This window comes from Chrysoperla carnea, chromosome X (genome assembly GCF_905475395.1).
Source record: "Chrysoperla carnea chromosome X, inChrCarn1.1, whole genome shotgun sequence".
In the NCBI taxonomy this organism is placed as follows: Eukaryota; Metazoa; Arthropoda; class Insecta; order Neuroptera; family Chrysopidae; genus Chrysoperla; species Chrysoperla carnea.
Window position 1 is genome coordinate 22,885,560 of NC_058342.1, and position 21,494 is coordinate 22,907,053.

The 21,494-nt window shown below is 29.6% G+C and overlaps 1 protein-coding gene across 1 annotated transcript; it reads left to right on the plus strand.

The window, feature by feature from the left end:
• Nucleotides 1-431: 431 nt before the first annotated feature.
• Nucleotides 432-12,300, plus strand: LOC123302699 (TBC1 domain family member 22B). The gene is made up of 8 exons (XM_044885738.1): nucleotides 432-570; nucleotides 757-1,143; nucleotides 2,894-3,080; nucleotides 3,761-3,919; nucleotides 4,539-4,725; nucleotides 6,567-6,746; nucleotides 8,212-8,435; nucleotides 11,939-12,300. Exons 1-8 carry the CDS (start codon nucleotides 491-493, stop codon nucleotides 12,086-12,088), a joined length of 1,554 nt encoding a protein of 517 aa, XP_044741673.1. The 5' UTR covers nucleotides 432-490; the 3' UTR covers nucleotides 12,089-12,300.
• Nucleotides 12,301-21,494: the final 9,194 nt, after the last annotated feature.

Consider the following 21,494-nt stretch of genomic DNA (forward strand, 5'->3'; position numbering starts at 1 on the left):
TAAAAAGTTTAAAAGTAGTTTTATTACTTTTATTAAAACTAAATAGGAGCATTTTTAAGAAAGGTCGCTAAAGTGCAAATTTACGGTAAATATTAGCAGGTATTCAAAAATATTTTTTGTTATCCGTTGTTTTTTAATTTCAATTCAAGTCTATATGGAGGACTATGTAGCTAATTTATATGGAGGTTGAGTGATGATCATGTACACGTCAGTTGTTTGTTATTAATGGAAGTGAGTAACAGACTAGTGAATTTAGGAACACCAACATTTTAATATTTAGACAAAAATTTTACGTAATCATAATAATAAAACATGGCTACCTTCACACTTATTTAAATTTCTACTAAAACTTCACCTTTTTGACATGAAGGGTCGCACCCAATATAATAATTATGAATATTTCAAATAAAATATACTATTAATTTTTTTTTAATTAATGAATTTTTAATAATGATTTATCATATTGAATGATTATAAAATTTATAAAAGTATGGATACAAATAATACACAAACTGAATACGATTCAAAAGTGTCATTTTGGAAAAAGAATGCAAAAACTGTGCCAGGGAGGTAAATATTATGGTTTAATTAATAGTAAATATTTACCATCTCTTTTTTTTATTATTCAAAAGTCTACTTTCACTAATATAATTATTTTTTTTCATATTTACTCTCTTTTTTAATACTTTTGAGTGCGTGTTATTAAAAAAAAATATGTTTTGGAAATAATAAAATGAAATTATTATTTTTTATTAGACCAAGTCCGAAAAAAGATCAACATTTAACAAGTACATTACTAAGGAATTCGGGTTCAACGAGTTTTAATGATTTTCAAGCATCTGTGAATGACGCTTGGGATTTGGAGGATGATGATTTTTGTACGATATCTTCGTCAACGACTGATACAAAAAAATATCATGGTACACAGGGTGGTGCACAAGGTGGTGTTTTGACTGCAACAAGTGATAATATAAATCCAAGTGTACATAGTAGTCTGAAAATAGATAATAAATATGTGAAAAGTTCTGTACAACAGACACAAATGACATCAACAACACGTGAAGTTACTAAGAAACCAACAACATCGCCTACAAATACCGAGCCAATTTATAAAAATTTACAATTTAAGTCACCAAATAAACGGTATGTTTTTTTTATTTATCTAGTTGTATTTCCTCTGAAAGTATACTTATGCACGATAACGAAGGTTAGCGGTGAGGGTGTATTCTAAATCCGTTTAGAATCTCTAGAGCATGATTTCTGCCTTTTTTTCGTTAAGAATTTTCGGCCACTATCGTGTATCTAACGTTAAGGTTATTTTAAGCGACTTTTTTAAAAGCACTCTTAGAACGTCAGGTAAAAGATCAAATTAAAGCATTTTGTACGTATAATACAAAACCGTTGTAAAAGCGTGTGGAAAATTTATAGTTTTTCCTTAAATAATAATAGTTAGTTCGCCGTTCGGGGTCGAACAAAAAAATCAAAATTATCGGATTTAATGGAAGGTCTCATGGTTACCGTACTATTAAAAAAACTACTTCGTTGGTCCACTGACCTGTTTCTTCTTTATATTTATTTCAATCTCTAAGGTAACGTAACATTTTACACACAACGCTAGTTATATTTTTTGCGAAGGATATTCTCACACTATCGTGTAGCTAACGTTAACACTATCTTTAGCGGCTTTTCTTAAAAATGATTTTTACGTATATTAGGAATCCATTGTCGGAGTTGATTAAAAATTAATCTTTTTTTTAACTAACGAAAATAATTACGAATTTTCATTGTCAAAAGTAAATTTTAGTGCCTAAAATTGAATGAATGAGAATGTTATATCCAGTTGCGGTCGTAAAAAAACGTTTTTTAAGAATTTTTTTTGGAAATACCATTTATTTTTACAAGATATAAAAAAGAATTATCGAAATTGTATTCCTCCGAAAAAGTTATGCGTGATTATACAAAAAATCAAATATACGGCTTGAATTAAGAATCTTCCTCCTATTTCGTCGGGTAAAATATAATTTCATAAAAGTGGTTTTAGATATATTAAATTATACAATGAATAAACTTTGCTCTTACCCTTGGCCCCCTGATTCTTTCTTTATATAATACATAGTATCCATGTCCTTTTAGCTTCAACTTCAAAGTATACCGTGCCCAAAAGAAAAAAGAATTATCGAAATCGGATTCTTCTGTAAAAATGTATACGTAATTATAGAAAAAAAAAAAAAAAATACGGGTTAAATTCAGAACCTTCCTCTTTTTTCGTCGGTTAAGAAGTACTTGGCTCCCTGGTTTTTTTTTATATAATTCATAATATCCATGCCCTCTTAACCCTCTAATATCCTTTTCCCCCACTTAACACTTGTTGGCTCTTGAAAAGGTATTCAACCATTGACCTAGAAACCGTGGCCGTTATACAGAAGTTACACATTAGTCATTATACAGGGTGTCCGTAAGTACCACACTCTTTTGTTGTATCTGTATAATTCTCTTCCATTTTTTGATTCGATGCACGGATAGTTAGCTGTAAATTAAAATAAGCAGCCAATTAAAAGCATTGTAACTTAAATCACTCGACTCTGACTCAGACTGACTAATTCATGTCATGAATCGAGTGGTTTTAATTTTTAGTTACAATGTTTCTGATTGGCTGCCTATTTTAATTAATAGCTAACTATCCGTGCATCAGATCAAAAAATGGAAGAAAACTTTTCGTCTTAGAATTTAATTTTGTTCCAGATGCAACAAAAGCGTGCGGTACTTACGAAACACTCTGTATATTATGCATGTGCAATTTCATCAAAATCGACCAAGCAGACAGATAAAATCACTTTCACATTTATAATATTAGTTTGATTCAATAAATAGTAATTATTATAATTATTTTCAGATGGAATACATCTGCGCCTGAGCGTAATTATTATCCAGGACGGCCTCAAGCATTATGTTGTCCAGTATTACCTACACGTGAAGCTGATTGTGAATTAAAATTAGAAAAATTTGAAACATTATTGAATTCTGTGTTGTTAGATTTAACTGAATTACGACAATTAAGCTGGTCTGGAATTCCTATAAAAGTAAATATCTTTTATTGTCTTAACAATTTTTAGTTGCGAAAACAAAACAGTCAAAGTTCGAAAAATTTAAACATTAAGACTGATTTCAATGCGGTTTTCTACATTCGATTCGTTGTAGCTCCAGGAAACTTTGTTACCTAAATTGATTTATAAGCAATTAAAAATATGCAATTTGCATAAATAATTATACATTTTAAATCGACCTTATTAAATACTAAATTCACAATTCGATTAATAGTGATAAAAATGATTTCAAACTTGTTACACTAGAGGTTCTGGGGTCGCTGAATACGAATATCGAGACAGAATTGATCTCCGAGGTACCTGGTGCCCAGGGTAAACTCGTTACTCGAGAGTTTTTGGAGTTGCAGAACACGAATGTCGTGACAAAATCGGTCTCCGAGCTACCTGGTGTACCTGTTCCCGTGATTAAATGTTATTATTACTGAAAAAAATATAATAAAATGTAATGTAATAATAAAATAAATTCATGGGGAAAACGAGGATACCGTTCACCCTGGGTACCAAAAACCACCGAGTAACGAGTTCGGATTGATTATGTAACGAATTTCTCGAACACTCCAAGAAACGACGTAGATATTGTTCATTCTGAGCATCAGATATCGCCTCGGAAACCAATTCTATTTTTGTTTTTTTGTTTAATTATGTTTTCTTTACAGGTGAGAGCCATTACATGGCGATTATTATCAGGTTATTTACCAGCAAATTTAGAACGAAGAGCAGCTGTATTAGAAAGAAAACGACTGGACTATTGGAATTTAGTGAAACAATATTATGATACGGAACGTGATGAATCATATCAGGACACTTATCGACAAGTAAGTTATTTATTTGCACATAGAGACAAAGTAGGAATGGGGATTCTTAAAAAAGAGTATACATTCTTGAATCAATATTGAATCGGCTTATCGAGAATCGATTTACTTAAAAATCAACTGCAATGAATCGATCTTAAAAATCGTAAAAATTGAAGAAAAAAATGTCTGAAATGAAAGTTTTTTTTAAACCATGTATATATGAAATATATCATGGTATACTACTAGTTTAGTCTCAAGTTTGTAACGCTTAAACATAATGATGCTACGAGCAAAATTTTTGTATAGGTGTTCATAAAATTCATTTTCGGTTGTCCGTTTGCATGTCGGTCTGCTTGTCGGAGAACACGATAATTCAAAAATGAAGATATATCAATCTGAAATTTTTATAGCGTGCTCAGGACGTAAAAAATGAAAATAAGTTCGTGAATGACCAACATAGGTCAATAGGGTCTTTTGTCAGTTAGACCCATCTTTATAACAAATTTTAGATCAACCTTACCTCAATATAATAAACCTCAGCTCAATGAATTACTTGCTATAACGTATATTTATTTGTTCCCTTCCGATTTGTTATACCGAGGTTGCACTGTTTTAACAAGAGGATAATTGTTTGTTTTAGATACATATAGACATTCCACGAATGAATCCATTAATACCACTGTTCCAACAAATCACTGTACAAGAAATGTTTGAACGGATATTATTTATATGGGCGATACGACATCCAGCATCTGGTTATGTTCAAGGAATTAATGATTTAGTTACACCATTTTTTGTCGTATTTTTACAGGAAGTCGTATCGACAGGTATAAATAACATAATTATATAGCTTTGTAAAGAATTTTTCTATCATTTAAAATGATTGAAATTTAAACTTAAGCATTTTTTTTTAAATTTTATGAGATATTATAAAAACTTTTTTTAATTTTAAAGAGTATATTTTTTCAATTTCATAAAGCACACATTTGATACCAGCCAAATGTAACCTGCAGCTTCGCAAGATATAATTAATGAAACAATGCATGCAAAGTTGACAAAAGCATACAAATTACAACGTGCTACAGTGATTTTTCACTTTTCAAAGCACCTATTGTATGTTGTAGGGCTTGGTATATATATATCATGAAAATGTGTTTCAAAAATTGTCTAACACCCCCAAATTTTCAAGTTATTGTGGAAAATCTGTTTGTCGTGTACTCCGCGCACTTAAACATTTGTAACTCCGTCATTTTTTTTAACAATTTTCAATTGCTGAACGATTTTGAAAACTAGAAAAATTAGAGCTTTCGGAATATATATATTTATCTAAACTTTCTACAAAAAAAACATTTTGTAAAAATTTTTAAGGTATCTAAGAATTACCCATTTTTTCATGTTTTTTACAGCCTTTTTTTATGTAACAAATCAAAAGAACAATTACTATCTTAAAGTTATTGTCAAAGTACATTCTCAAGTAAAAAATGCTACCAATTATCAAAATCGATTAAAACATGTTTAAGTTACAACGCTTTTTTAAACAAGATAATTTGATTCTTATCACTTTCACGTTCAGTAGCATGTTTTAGACGGGATCCTGCAAAAATTTTCCTCACGAAAACGAATCATGCTCAATGACGAATTTTTCAGAGTCTAAATGCAAAATCCTGACATGACACGACATCGATATCTAATAAGTGTCAAATTTTGTTTACAAAACTGCGTTGAACACTTTTCATCCGATTTTGATAACCCCTAACATTTTTTACTCGAGATAGAGTGTACTTTGCTGTAAGAAAGTAATTGTTCTTGAGGATGTGTTACATAAAAAAGACGCCGAACTGTAAAAAAAAATTCTGGACATTCACATTTGCAGAAATTATAGATAAATATATATATTCCGAAAGCTCAATGTTTCTAAAACCGTTCTTCAAAACCGTGGATTAAAAATCGATGGAGTTACAATTGTTTAAGTGCGCCGAATACACGAAAAACGGGTTTTCCTCAATAATTTGAAAATTTGGGGATGTTAGACAATTTTGAAACACATTGATGTACTCACCAAGACCTACAACGTATGCCAGGTCGCTCAAAAAATTTTTTGAGTTCAATTTTTTTTTTTTTTTTTTTTTTTGTAGCACAGTGTTATTGAATTTCTTATCAATACGCGTGTTCAGTTTGAGCTACTTATCGTGTATCATTTTATTGACTTATATCTTCAATATGAATCGATTTTTTATTATTTGGTAAATTTTTTATCAACCGATTCAGTCAATAATCAAATAGCATACGCACGTTGCCGAAGTATGAGTGTTGCTAGTGAAAAAAAATTATAAAATTTGATAAAAATTAAAATTTATGTAGAAATATACATAAATATTCTGATTTTGAGTCCTAAAAGCACATTATTGTTTTATTATATTAAAATTAAAATTCGTACTTTTTAATCTGTATATCACGTTCATTTACTTCGTTACCCTTAAAATGAGCCCGTTTAAAGCAAAGAGATCAAGTGTAATAAAGTTACATGTCATCAAATATTTTATATTTTGGATGAAACAAATAGTGTCGCCTTCAAAAAAATTTTGATTTCTTCATAAATTATTAATATAATTTAAATGAACTATTAATCTTAAATTTCAGTTAATTGATTTATTTGTTTAACTTTCAGAAAATCTTCAAACATTCGATATAAATAGTTTAGCACGGGAACAAAGGGATATTATTGAAGCAGATTCATTTTGGTGTTTGTCAAAATTTTTAGATAGTATACAAGATAATTATATATTTGCTCAATTGGGCATTCAGCAAAAAGTGAATCAATTAAAAGAATTAATACAAAGGATTGATAGTAAGTAATAATATATAATTATAATTCAACAAAATCAAATGAAATCAAAAAACTCGACTACGTTAAATAAAAGCTGAAAAAAAGTCCAGTAGTTTACTTAAGGACTTTAACAATAGGGACTCATTATTGAGATTTGAGCCGGTATTAATTTTACTTCTAATACTACAATTTTTGATGTAAAACCAGTCCTTCCGGGTCAAAATCGGCAAAAACTGAAAGAAGGTTAAAATTTTCGAAGTTTTTTTCGGCATGATCTAGTCGTTTGCCGCAGTCAAAACAACATATCAAAAAAATAAAAATACCTAATTTGATGCACATGTATTCATACATATATGTGTTGATTCAGTAAAACATGACTACTTCTTTGTATCGTCCAGTCGAGCACAAAGTAGTGGAGACAATACTCATTTTCTTGTGTTCAAAATTTAAACAATTTTGAATATAGAAATGTATTATTTCTTGCTTTTGTGAATAAAAAAGAAGTAATTCCTATTCGTTACGTTGAGAGGTGTCTCAGTTATAATACAAAAAGCTTTAATGAAGCTTTTCTATTGGGGCAGCAGAATTCCGATCAACGGCAAATTATGAATGTTTCGAGACACTGGACTACCTGGATCTGAAAAACTCAGTTAAACTGATCTAGGTACTTAGTTTCTTTGATGTGAAGGAGAATCAACAGCGAATTCGAATGGATCGTGTCAATTACTCTTGCCTGACTTTATCGTTACCATAGCCAGATTTTCCGCTATGTATATGTCTCTACTCATGTTATTTGCACCAAGGGGAGGGCCGGCCAGGACAGCTACCCTTCTAGATCTGGTTTAACATTGATTTAATGCACTAAGTACGGAAGAACAGTTGAGAAGGGTGGGACAGGACACATTTTGACTCGCAAATAGCGTTATTAATGTTTTAGAGATGCATAAGCTGCATTTAAATAACTCTGTATGCGTACATCTGCTGTTTATAACGTTCATTGATATTTTTTTCCATTCCTTTCGCCGAAAATGCTTTAATGTAAAATAAAAATTTTCAGTAGATTGTTCATTATGTGACTTACGCAAAAAACGCATGGGACCTTTTTTGTAGAGAATGTTATTCGCTACAAAAATTCTCTCGGCACTTTTTTCGCTAAAATTAATAGTGTAGCAGTTATTGCAGAATAACAAACTCACTCCCTTCAAATCAAGATGGCGGCCTTCCCCCAAGGGATAGCATCGCGCCTTTTAAAATTTTATCTTCTTTTTGACCCTCTAAAAATACGATTTACTTATACAGCATTTCGGCCAGGATTACTGTAATTAATATTACAGTAACAGCGATACTCGATATTAAGAACTCGACATAACTTGAATTGAATCGAATTGACAACATCTGTCTTAGCACACTAGATTTGGAAGGTGTAAACTATTTATTTATTTCCCTTAGCATGCAGGATAAAATTAAAGTTCAAAATATTTTTCAGGTCAATTACATCAACATTTACAAAATCATGATGTAGATTATTTACAATTCTCATTCCGTTGGATAAATAATTTATTAACACGTGAACTTCCATTACCATGTACAATACGTTTATGGGATACATATTTAGCTGAATCAGATGGTTTTGCCACCTTTCAATTATATGTATGTGCAGCTTTTTTGTTACATTGGCGAACACAATTATTACAGGAACAAGACTTTCAAGTGAGTATTTACAGTTAATTTTTTAACAGAATATTCTTAAGGGGGCTTTATACTTAGAAAAGAATAAATGGTTCAAGAGCCCACCTTAAAAATCCGCGACGATCAACCAACAGGATAAAATGTTCATGAACTGTTAGTACTCATTATACTTATCCATAATATCATACAGTGCCAGGGCTTAAACCTGTGCACAAACTGTATTTTTATTATTTTTTTGGGCATTAGTAATTTTTTTGGAGCATTCTTATACTCATAAGCCAACAGCTTGAAACCAAAACTAAAATAAAGTTTAAACATTCCTCTATTCGAAAAATAATAAGTACCTACGTCTATTCCTGTGCAAAATACCTGGCACGAAACTTTCTATTTTCTAAGTCTTACAAGTTATTTTTTGATTGGTTAACTATAAAATGAGCTATTGGCCATCATAGATTTACATTATTAACCCTGTATATGAAAATCATATTTGAAAAAAGATCCTCGTTAAGTCGTAATCATAAGTAAGTCGAAAAAATGTCATTCCTTTACGCTGAACCCTTAAAGAGATATTGATATTACATATTTTTAGTTTGTAACTGGAGTTTCAAAAACAAGACTCCATTAGTCGTAGTTAGTGAAATATAATTACGTCTTACTTGTACCCTTATTTGTTCTAATCTATGGCACCTTTCTAAGTCGAAATGTTAGCAATTTAATTCTGTTTCTCGAATAATTATTTAGTCGAAATTTTAGCAATTAAATCCTCTGTATCTCGAATTACTTGAAGTCGAAAATTATGAAATGTTCTAAACGAAATGCCTTAGTAATCTAACAAAAAATTTAACAAAAAAAAAAAAACGCTTTATTCTTGTGAAAAGAGCTTCTAACTTTAATTTAAGTACAAACTCTGAGGTTAATAATGGACCAGAAAATCTGCTTATCAAACAAAATTGTTATTATTATTAAGTATCATTTGCATCTATTCGGGTACGTGAATAAGAAATGCCGCACCTGGAACATTTCTTCTGGGGCTCCAAAAACCCAAGAGAAATAGTCGAATAACCTTTCCATCCACTACGAGTGCAGTTTTGGAGTGACGATGTCTTTGGGTCATATTTTTTCAAAAATGATGTTGGCACGACCGTTTCAATGAATGAATTGCGTTACCGAACGATGTTGACTGACTTTTTTCAACCTCAAATTGATACTATGGACGTGAACGACGTTTACTTTCAGCAGGACGGCGCCACATGCCACACAATTGATGAAACAATGGCTCTATTGCGTTAAAAATTTTCTGGATGCATGATTTCTCGAAATGGAGACTTTGATTTGCCACCGAGATCATGTGACTTAACACCATTGGGCTTTTTCTTGGGGGCTACGTTAAAAAGAATGTCTACACCAATGTTCCAGACAATTTTAGAGATGTTATTCGCGAGATACGCGAAAGTGTGATGAAAAATTTCATCAAAAGAATGACCTTATGCAAGAAGTGTCGTGGCGGACATTTGGCAGATATTGTGTATCATTACTAATCTCAGAGTTTTACTTAGGATTAAAATACAATTATCAGCTTTTTTCACAGAAATATTGTGTTTTTTTTTTTAAATTTTGAATGATACCTCTTGTTGAAGGACCCCGTATTTTATAACTTCTTGTTTTATGTTATTAAAATAAGGAGAATTCGAGATATTGTTGCTATTTTATCAATTGTTTTATAATCAAATTATATTTTTCATAAAACAAATTTAGTTTTGATCAGTAATTATTAATAATCGTAAATATTAATTGGAAATTATTTATTTGATAATTAATAAATTAATAATAATACCTCGAATTCATTTCTTTTCTTTCAACAAATGCCTATAATTGGAGAAAATATTTATGATTGATTATTAGTGATTATTACTAATAGTATTCATTGAAAATTATTTATTTGATAATTAGAAATTAATAAAATAATATTAATACCTCGAATTCATTGCATTTCATTCTACTATAAATAGAGAACAATTCTGCTGCTATTTTACCAATTATTTTATTATAAAAATTATAAATTTATGGTTGATTTAGATTAGTGATTATTACTAATCGAAAATATTCAAAAATTATTTATTTGATAATTGGAAATTAATAAAATAATAATATTAATATTAATATCTCGAATTCATTGCATTTTATTCGACTATAAATGGAGAAGAATTTTGTTACTATTTTATCTATTGTTTCATTATCAAAATAATATTTTTTATAGAATAAATTTATGATTGATTAGTGATTATTACTAATCGAAAATATTCAAAAACTATTTATTTGATAATTGGAAATTAATAAAATAATAATATTAATATCTCGAATTAATTGCATTTCATTCGACTATAAATGGAGAAGAATTCTGCTGCTATTTTATCAGTTGTTTTATTATCAAAATTATATTTTTCATAAAATAAATTTATGATTATTACTAATTGTAAATATTCAAAAATTATTTATTTGATTGTTTGATATTAATAAAATAATGGCAATACCTCGAATTCATTGCATTCCATTCAACAAAAGACTATAAATGGAGAAATTTTTTATTTTTTTTATTTTTTGCATAGTTTTTTTGTAATTTGTAAAAAACTAATTTTTAAACGCCCCAAAAAAATGTTTAATCCTTCCTTTGAGTAGTCGATTTTTCGGTACTAAGTTTTTACAACCGTGCCAAATATTAAAAATGAAATAAAATTTTCTTTATAGAAATTTAATTTTATTGTACTATTTTGAGAAAATCGCGTATATAAATAAACAAGTAAAAACAAACAATTGACTGAGTTAATTGTTGAAATACCATGAATAGACAGTGTTGATTACTCTGGCACATTACATATACATATACATTACATTATATACATACATTATACATGTCACACATATATAAATGATATTCCCATATAATACATAGTATACAATTTGCGCATAATACAGACAGTCAGGCAGACGGACAGATAACCGAAAATTGACTAATTAGGTGATTTTATGAACACCTATACCAAAATTTTGTTCATTGTATCAATATTTTTAAACGTTACAAATTTGGGACTAAACTTAGTATACCTTGGTATATTTCATATACATGGTATAAAAATTATGCATTCTCATTCGTGATTTTTCAGCAGAATTAGCTTTTACGAACTTCTAAGCCCGCGCAGTAAAAAGTAGAAAAAACACACTTTCTTACCAATAGGACTTTGTTCTACACATTCATACGAACATTTTGAGCCGAGTTCCATAAAAAGTCATATTGTTCCATGGAATTGCAACATTAATTGCTCCATTTCCTACAGTATCCATACAATTTTGTTAATTAAGCGTGTCTCGACTATGGTAACTCTAAATAAAACTCATCCCCGGAGCGAATAAACAAATTTTCATAAATTTACAAAAATCTTTGTGCTTCAATTAAATTTTCTTCCCTATTGCTTAAAATTAAAATTAAGTTTCCAATATACATATTTAAAACTATGTTCTATTTTCAGGGACTACTATTAATGCTTCAAAATTTGCCAACACACAATTGGACCAATTCTCAAATAGGTATGTTAGTTGCAGAAGCATATCGATTAAAATTTACATTTGCTGATGCTCCAAATCATCTCATAAATAGTAAATCAGCGGTTGTAAGATGACCAAATATTTGAGACACAAAACATCATATGTCTCCTAGTCAACATTTTCATTATTTGTTAATGAGTGCGACTTTTTGCAGTGATTACAGAATGATATTTTTCATTAAGCACTATTTTTATTTTTTAAATTATTCATTCAAAAAAAATTTTGTTAATAAGTTTAAAAAAAAAAAACAACAACAAAATTTAGAAATAATAATTCTTCACCAAATTCAGCCACTTTTGTTTTTCGTACATTTTCATTTTGTATTTTTGGTATTATAAAAATAAAACAAAATTAATTGTAACGAATTTTTCCATGTGATTTTTTTAAATGGGTAACTAGCATATTATAAATGACAAACATTTAGTGTGGTGTAAATTTTTTCTCTGTACAAATTCTTGGTCTAGAGCCAGGTGTTATCAGGGTGGCAATCGACTTGAGAAATAGGAGTGTCTAGACTTGAACTAATAATAATAATAAAACATTAGAGGGATTTAGCAAATGATTCCTAGTACCTAGACCAAGGGGTCCTCTGCGACCTCCTTGAGAATAACCTGAAGGCGAGACGTCTTCGGGTGTGAGATACTATTATAATCAGTTAAAGCTGTAGGATTTTGTCGAGGCTAGACGCCAGGCAGAAAGCACACAACGTCTCCGCCGAGATATCTCACAAGATTGACGGATCCAAGAACAGAGACAGAAACTAAATTATAATAATAAAAATTAAAACATAAGATCTGGCACACTGTGTTTTAGGAACAATTTACCTTAATGAATGTTTTGGTATCAGAATATGATGTAAAGAGAAATTTTTGTAATTTTCGAAAAGGAAAATTTCAAATTATGATACCTTACAAACGGTTAGAGAATTTTTCCTATCATCATGAAAAAGTCTAGGAATTTTAAATGATCAAATCGATCGTCACCCTGAGGAAGGAAAAGGTTGTTAGATACGACCTTGACAAAAGAACGAAGACGAAATGACATCAAATATTCCGCCTGGATCTAGACCTATTGGTAATATACAAAACAAAAAATCAATTGTAACGAATTTCCCGATGTAATTTTCTTTAAAAAAAAAGTTGAATAAAAAAAATTACAATGATTACTTTTAATACAAATGATTTCGAAAAAGGTAGAAGGAAAACTGGAACGGTTGTTGAACTTAATTAAATTTGTGAAAATATATTTTATCTTTTGTTCAAAAAAATATATTTTTGTAAAAACTTATTATCTAACAAGCGAAGAGAACAGCTAAGTTAAGGAAGAAGGCGTAATACGTGACAGATTTAAAAATTTCCAATTAGTTAATAAAAGATGAGATGTAGCTAATGTGATCATACGTCCCGGCTTGAATGGAACTGTCCCTTTTTCAATATTCCGTCTCGATGTCACCGAGAAAAGCTTCGGGATGTAGAATTTTCCCGTTTACAGCTACGATTCAACACTATATGATTTATAATTTAATTGCACTTAATGGAAAGGATAAAACATTTTGATTTTTTTTTAATTAAAAAAATCGGTCTTGAAATGTCTAAATCTTATTATAAACAATTTGATTGTTGAATAACAAATAATAAATAAATTGCCAAGAAAACTTTTTTTAAAGCTATGCATAATTAAATATAAGTTAATTAAATAAAATATAAAACAAAATTTACAGATTACAAACGTTATTTAGAATTTTAATGATTAATAATTTTCATCTGTTTAAATAATCAGGAAATTCGATTGATTATCCTTTCCTCGGATCATTGTAGACGAATGAAAATTTCTACTATCGGGGAATTTTATAAAATTTTTAACTTTGATTTTTTTTTAAATCTACAAAATTACATGAAAATATAAATTATGGAAAAACTACTCATTAACATAATTTATTACTCAAATAATTAAGCCTTAGGCTTTTGTTTTAATTAAGGATCATAAAGAATTTCTTATAAAACAAATGGAAAATTTCGAATTGAACAAACATTTTAACAGGTTTATTATTTCGTCTCAGTGATTTTTAATCAGCCATTTCGATTCTGCTAATACTTTCTTGTTACATTGAAAATTTGAGCAAAATTAATTATTCAAGCCAATTTTAGCAGGAAAATTCGTTTTCAATTTCAGTATTCTGAATAATGGAAGAGTATCCAAGAATCAATCGTTAACTGAAATCACTTTTCCATTTGTTTTGTTAGGAATCCTTAATTTTTAAGAAATGCAAGTATTATGATTATTAACAATCAAAATTACAAGTACAAGTCTTCAAAAGAAAAGTACACTGAATGGTAAAGAAAGTGGGATAAGAATTAATAAAATAAGGGATAAAAAAAAATGTGAAAATTTGTTTTTTAAATTTATTCTTAAAAAAATATAAAAAATAAAAATAAATCAATGAGGGTTTTTTCATGCAAAATCTACGAATTTTCCATCAACAGTTATGACAATTTTTAACGAATTTTATTATGTAAACACTAAGCATTAGTTTTACTTTGTTATTTTTTAAGGCAGTGTAAAAGTTGATCTCATTTTCGGTGCCTCTCAGTGTAATATCCATTGGTCTAGTGATTAGTTTACAATTATAGTTTGGGAAAATAAAATTATGGTCAATATCGAAAAATGAATAGACATATCGGATTGTCTCGAAGTTAGTGAATTGAATTTATTAACATTTATTTTTACCACTGAAAATGTTGATTTTCATCAAATAGTCCGTAGCGTTTCATAGCGTGTTCGGAAGGAGAATGATGTAAAGATAAAATTTATATTTTTAAAATTTATACAAATTTTAAAAATAAAAAATGTAATTCAAGGTACTTGGCCGAGACTTTTAGATCGTACAATTATTGAATGGCATTAAATTAAATTTTTTCAACTCTTTATAGACTTTTCAAGCTCATGTTGACAAAATTTTATATGGAGTTGTAAGATTGCTCCAATTTTCAACCTTGAAAGATACCCTACTTAGAAACAAGATGTGATATCAACTTTCATAGTTTTGAAATATAATAAATAAATCTCATTTTTAATCCGATCTGCCTGTTCGAATTTTCAGATAAATATCTTCCTGTATTTCTAAATTCGATCTAAACGTTAATGGAAAGTTTAGTGTAATATTTTATGATTAATCATACTTAAAGCTTCACTCTGTAACACGTTTAAGACTGTGGTCACACGAACGTCAATTTAAGTGCACATTTTTTCCAACATACATTTTTATTCGTCATGTTAGGCCATAAAGTGAATAAAAACAAGAAACTCTTTTATCAAGTAAGAGAACATTTTGTTATTTCAAAATGTGATATTTAGTCACTATTTTTCAATAATTTAATTCTGTGTAACCCCTTGCTTTTATAACGCTCGTGTAACCCCAGTCTAATACCCCAGTACACAAATTTAACTAGGCCATTAAAATTTTACATTCAAATATGAAACAAAATTAACATCCTAAAAAAATAATTTTAAATTTGAAGAAAAAAAATTACTGAATTTTACTGCCCATGAAAAATAATATTATATAAGTTTTCTATCATTTTAATAAAGCCAGTACTACACGATCCAATGTTAAAGTTAAACATTGGCCTTAAAATTCGATTGTAAATAATTTAAACATATACGTGTCTTCGTTACATGATGTAGGTTAGGTTAGGTTTGAGTGGCTGTACTAAGGTGGAACACACTTAGACCATAAGATCCGTTATGATAAGGATTGGCCCATCCCAACATGATGTAACAGACTAGGAAAATAATAACATCACATTTGGGATAAATAATTTTATTGAGAGTTACCATCTCAAGGTTCCAAAAAGTCGGAAGATACTGAAATTAATCTAATTATATAACTGAATCATAATACTGTTCGATATTTTTGAAGTTTTTTATACTCAGTTTTTCTATAATTAAAAAATTTTATAAATTTAAATAAGTGAGCCTCCCGCTTTTCCTAAAGATGGCACTAATCGTAATTAGATAAACAGATTCCAGATTCGTGTATATAAACAATATAACCATGCCTTTAATATGTGCCAAAAATCGAACAGAATCGAATAACAAACGTTGAAACTCGGTTTGTTTAACAGATAAAAAGCTTCAACTTTACGATCACTCAACAAAGTGCATACAATTAGATTGTCTTGGACGATAGACTGTTCATAGCCGATCAAAATCCAAGGAAGCTACAAGTTTTTTCTTTTTGTATTGAAATTAAAAACTAATAAGAAACTAAAAATTTTTGGGTTAAAAAGAATTTTCAAGGGTGAAAGACAATGTTAAGGATGTACGAGCACCAAGGCAATTTTAAATAAAAAGAGAAGAATTTTCAATAATTTTCTAACATCCTTCAGTCTTGTAAACGATCATTTTTGTGTGCTTTTAACAATAAAGTTATTATAATTCGAATACGTTTAATTAACTTAAAATAGATAAGACAAGGCAAGATAAGACTCTTATTTATTTATAACAACTTTTGGTATAATTTAACCAATTAACATCTTTGAAAATTGATTTCAGCACTTGAAAAAAACCAAACTTTTGTGCAGCTTTGGTCCTCTAACACTTGTTAAAAGTGGCCTGATCTCCTACTTGCTGTATAAAGAGTTTTTCATTTAAAATGATATAACTTTAAACAATATTTGTATGAGAATACATGAAAATTTTTAAACACAGTATTTAAATACAATTTTTCGTTTACTTGATCGAATAAATTCGGTTCGATACCAACGATGGCTTTGTTTGTGCTTACTTTTAAGGGCACTCGAATAAACGGATATCTGAGACACTAGGGAAGTGGAATACCTCTATAAGTGAGAAAAATTTTCAAGACTCTTGATATCTCTCTTAACCAGGTTTCACTGCATAATACAACATTAATGAGTGTGAGAGACACATATACATTAAGCAATGCGTATAAGAAATACACTATTACATGTGAGATTGCATGTTTTTATTGCTACTATTATACTGCTACTCATAAGCATGCAAGCAGACATATAATAGTATCTTTCTTATACACACTGCTTAATGTATATGTAGTCTCCCACACTCATTGATATAATTATAACTTTCCTAATATTATCTACATCGCATTGACCAGCGACGCTACGACTTGCATGTGGCTGGTATCATATATCATACAAATTTGCCATAAAATCCGATAGACAATAGTTTAAAGTTATATCATTTTAAGTGGAGCACTCTTTATTTGCTTAACAAGTATAGTTTTAAACAATATCGTGTAGTACTAGTGCAAGGATTCTTTTTATTATGTTTGTTCAAAAGACAATGCTGTGATGATTTTCAAAAATATATTTTCATAGTATTTTTGAACTTATAACCCTTGACCTAGTAACACTCGCATGTTGTCAGCTGCCAAAAATCTGGTATTGATATAGGTTGTAGATCAGAACCGAACTACACTCTTCTATATGATTTCCAATCGTCCGAATTGTACTGGGAGTAGTCTCTGACTCCCTCCACCCACACTGAAAGTTGGTGGAAAATATGCATGGCTTTATGAGTTTCCAAAAACCTGAGACCACTGTAGCCTTTTAGATTTTCCATATAATTTCCAATCCCTGGGTGTTACTGTAAGTCGCTATTCCCTTTTAAACTATGCAACATTGGCATTAGATAGTTGCCTCCAGTATCACTCGTGCATGTCAAAATTTTGTGGGAAAGCGCGATTTTGGGCTATTCTACAAAAGTAGTATCCAAGAGCTACATCAGGGGAGAGTGGCAATGACGTCAAGCTATGTAATTTTCTTTATAAATTTTTTTTGCCACAATGAAAATGGTTTGCAATTTAAGTTGCGGTATATGGACATAATAAAAGCTGCGATAGAGGCTACATGGAGGGAGGAAGGGGTTCCAAAGAGGCTTTAATTGAGACACATATTTGTAGGATTGCCACCTCAGTCAGGTCTCTCGCCCGCCACATTATGCAAGGTGGTGTTGTGGGAGAGGGGGGGAGGGGTTAGTATTGCAGTGTGAGGCGTGAAATTCAATTTCGTCATATTTAATTTATTTCAACTACATCAAGTATGAAATAATATAAATATATTCGAAATTTTTACATTTTGTCTATCATTTTTCACGAAAACTATTAGTCAGTTTGTTTTGGCATTAATCCTTAAGTATCTATCAACACTTAATCACAAGGTATAGACATAAAAATTTTACACAAGCATAACTCAAACAATACGAACAAAGCTGAACGTGACTTAAACAGAACGAACATAAAAGTTTTACAACTGATTTCTTATCGTGATACCAACAAAATAAGCGGAAATGTCTTATAAATACTAAAATCATGAACAAAATAAATGCTCAATAGTCTGATTACTTAGGTCAAATTCATCTGGTGGCAATTCAGTAATCATAATGCTAATTTTTGCTTTTTCGACACTGACCACGCGGTGGTCCGAAAATTTTCAAAAGCCCATCACTGCCGGACGAGTCCCGAGCAGGTGGCAACCCTAGGTTTTTGGCAGCTCGTTTACATAACGTATATGTACTACACGATATAGAGGATTTGACATCTTATGGAAAAGTGTGATTTTGATCTGATCTACAACATATTTTAATGCCATGTTTTCGGCAGTTGACGACATTCAAGTGTTACTAGTTCCCGGGCTATTGATTATATTATGTATATGTAATTATATTGTGTGTGTATGTTTGTGAGCATGCGTGAATATAGAGGGTAACTGATGAGAGGTGCTGTAATGACTAGGAGATACTGTACTCACAAAAAAATGTTTTTTTTTTTCGTTTTTTTGAAAATTTAAATTTAAAAAAAAAATTATGTTATTAATATTTAAAAAAAGAAAAATTGAAAGAGATATTATATATGAATTGAAACTGTAAAATAAATATTTGTAGTTTTAATTTTTTGAGTAAAATTTTAAGTAAAAGGTGTTGTTTTTTTTTTTTTTTTTCATTGTTTATACACTTATTCGATCCTTTTCCTTATACTTTTAACTTTTGGAAAGCATGAGAAAAATTAGGAACAATCAGAATGGATTTTCTCAAAGTATAATATCTCGAAATTATTCTCTGACGGATACTTTTCGAGTTATTCAACAATAATCGACGGACTCTCTGACGCTCGAGAGCAGGTAGCAAAACTTTAAACTCATTTTTCTCAAAACTATGTTTATAAGATCGCACTGACATTTAAAAACCAGTTGGTGGATTTAAATGAAATTTATACAAATTTTTAAAAACTTATTAAACTAGTACCTGATCGAATCCTGAACCTGATCTTTCGTGCCTCTAACTGCCCCTAACCCCTTAAAATTCAAAATTCGTAAGAGAAATGATATTTGAATTCAAAGATCTATTTCGGGAAAATAAAAATTTTCACCTCTTAGTTGAACGGAAAAAGTTTTCCCATTTTTAATGCAACGGAATGATAAAGTTTTGGTACTTTTTCTGAACTTAATCACTTCGATCAGGTACCATTTTTTTGGTAAATTCAGGAAACAAAGCTTTTGTCTCCAAAATGTTATAAAAGTGTTTTTTTTTTTTACCTTACTTCTTGAATATCTTGGTTTAAAGCAGGGATGCAATTCTTAATTTTGGGGGTATATATCTTACGTTATTTGGCATTTTTTTAAAGATCTACCTATCGACAGTTCACTTGAAGGAGCTTCTGAAAAATGTATTAATGACATAAAAATCAAAACTTTGAATTATTTTAGGGATAAACTATATAAAATATGTATGCCCCACCTGAACCTGAGCTGTCTCTGGATTTGACTGAATAACTAATCGTTTTGCCTCCGCTGTTATAAAAAATTTCTGAACAAGCATCACCCCCTCACCCCAATCTAAAACTTTACTACACAGTTACGTTCATGGTGTAACATATTAAAAATTCAATCCTTCAATATCCTCGCGATCTCTAATAAATTAAAAATATATACACGACAATTTTTATCCAAAATTTACTTTGTTAATGGTAACATTTACAACAATTATAATTTTTCAAGAAATTTGAAATTTCCGATTTTCCGATTTTGGATATACTGCTCAGAGAAATTATAAATCATTCGTGAAGTTTCTGTAAAAATTTTGCCTGAATGAAATCATCAATATTTTGGATTTTATAAACAAAAACTTGTTAAACATAATTTTCAAATATGCCGGTAAAAACATTGACTTGAAATAAGCTCTAGACCAAAAATAAATTTTAAATCTATGGCGGAAATATTCAAATGTGATAAAAAATATTTCTTTTTAGTTGAATAATATTATTTAGCTTGAATTTATCTATATTATAAAAATGATATATTTCTTAAAAAAGAAATTATTTATGTAATTAAAATTTTTTAAATTACTTAAGAAAATTTATAAAACGTAATTTTATAAGTAAACAATGTTGCTATATATAATGCAACAGATGTATTCGATTCACAAAATTATACTAAATAATTATATAAAATAAATTTTTAATTTTATGAAGATTCATCATTTTTATTTAGAACTACACTACGGAAGTATATTTTAAAAAATTATTACATATTTGAAAAAAAAAATTTGTTGGTAGGTAAGTGAGAAACTGTAAAATCGTTAAAAATCGCTTTCGACGAACATAAAATTTATATTTTGATCAATTTGCTGCATTAACGGAATTAGAATTAAATCTCGTGAACATAAAATTAATATTCATTAATGGCGTTAAATTAATTTAAATACTCGAAAGGACTTTTCAGTTAGATGTGATTGGAAAAAGATTGGCAAGAAAGGATTATACATTGGAGACAAAGAAGAATAACTTGCAAGAATATTTGATAATTGTTTAGATCGAAATGAATTAGTTGGCAGCGACATAGTATATATGAAAATTCTTTTTACGCCCAAAAATATTATTGCAGTCTATAAAACGCGTCTATATTAAGTAATCAGGGTCAAATTTACACAAAGTTCCGCCCTTGGGTAATGGCAAAAATTCAGCCCTAAGTTTCTTCAGCTAGTTCTGATACAATCATATGCAAAAATATTTTGACCGTTCGATCAATTTTCCGCACACAAATTTTTCGGCAGCCATGGCCCATTTGGCCCAATATGTAAATCCATGCCTGCCAGTACTATGTCCGACAGTGATGCGAGTATTTTATATATAAAACGAAAAAGTGCATGGAAATGATTCATGCGACACCGAAAACTATTTGTGAATATCGTAATACAAACGGCCTCAACAGTTATTGTAACATCGACAGACTCCAAAAAATAAAAGTTAAAGAGTAATATTCGTATAGAATTTGAAAAATTTCAAGCTCTCAAAACTTTTTAATAAGTTATGAGTATGACGAATCGCAAACTTGAGCGATTCTGTTCATGGAGACTAGATAGGTTTTAAACCCCCACCACTCTCTCCTGTGATAATGGGGCTATAAATATAAGCTGCAAAACTTTTCTACGACTAAATATCTC

What these genes read in the sequence shown, in the direction of transcription:
- LOC123302699 (XM_044885738.1), top strand. Translation starts at nt 491, where the DNA reads ATGGATACAAATAATACACAAACTGAATACGATTCAAAAGTGTCATTT. An exon ending in ATCAGGACACTTATCGACAA is followed by an intron (nt 3,920 to 4,538) that starts GTAAGTTATTTA and finishes TGTTTGTTTTAG; the next exon opens with ATACATATAGACATTCCACG. An exon ending in TACAGGAACAAGACTTTCAA is followed by an intron (nt 8,436 to 11,938) that starts GTGAGTATTTAC and finishes TTCTATTTTCAG; the next exon opens with GGACTACTATTAATGCTTCA.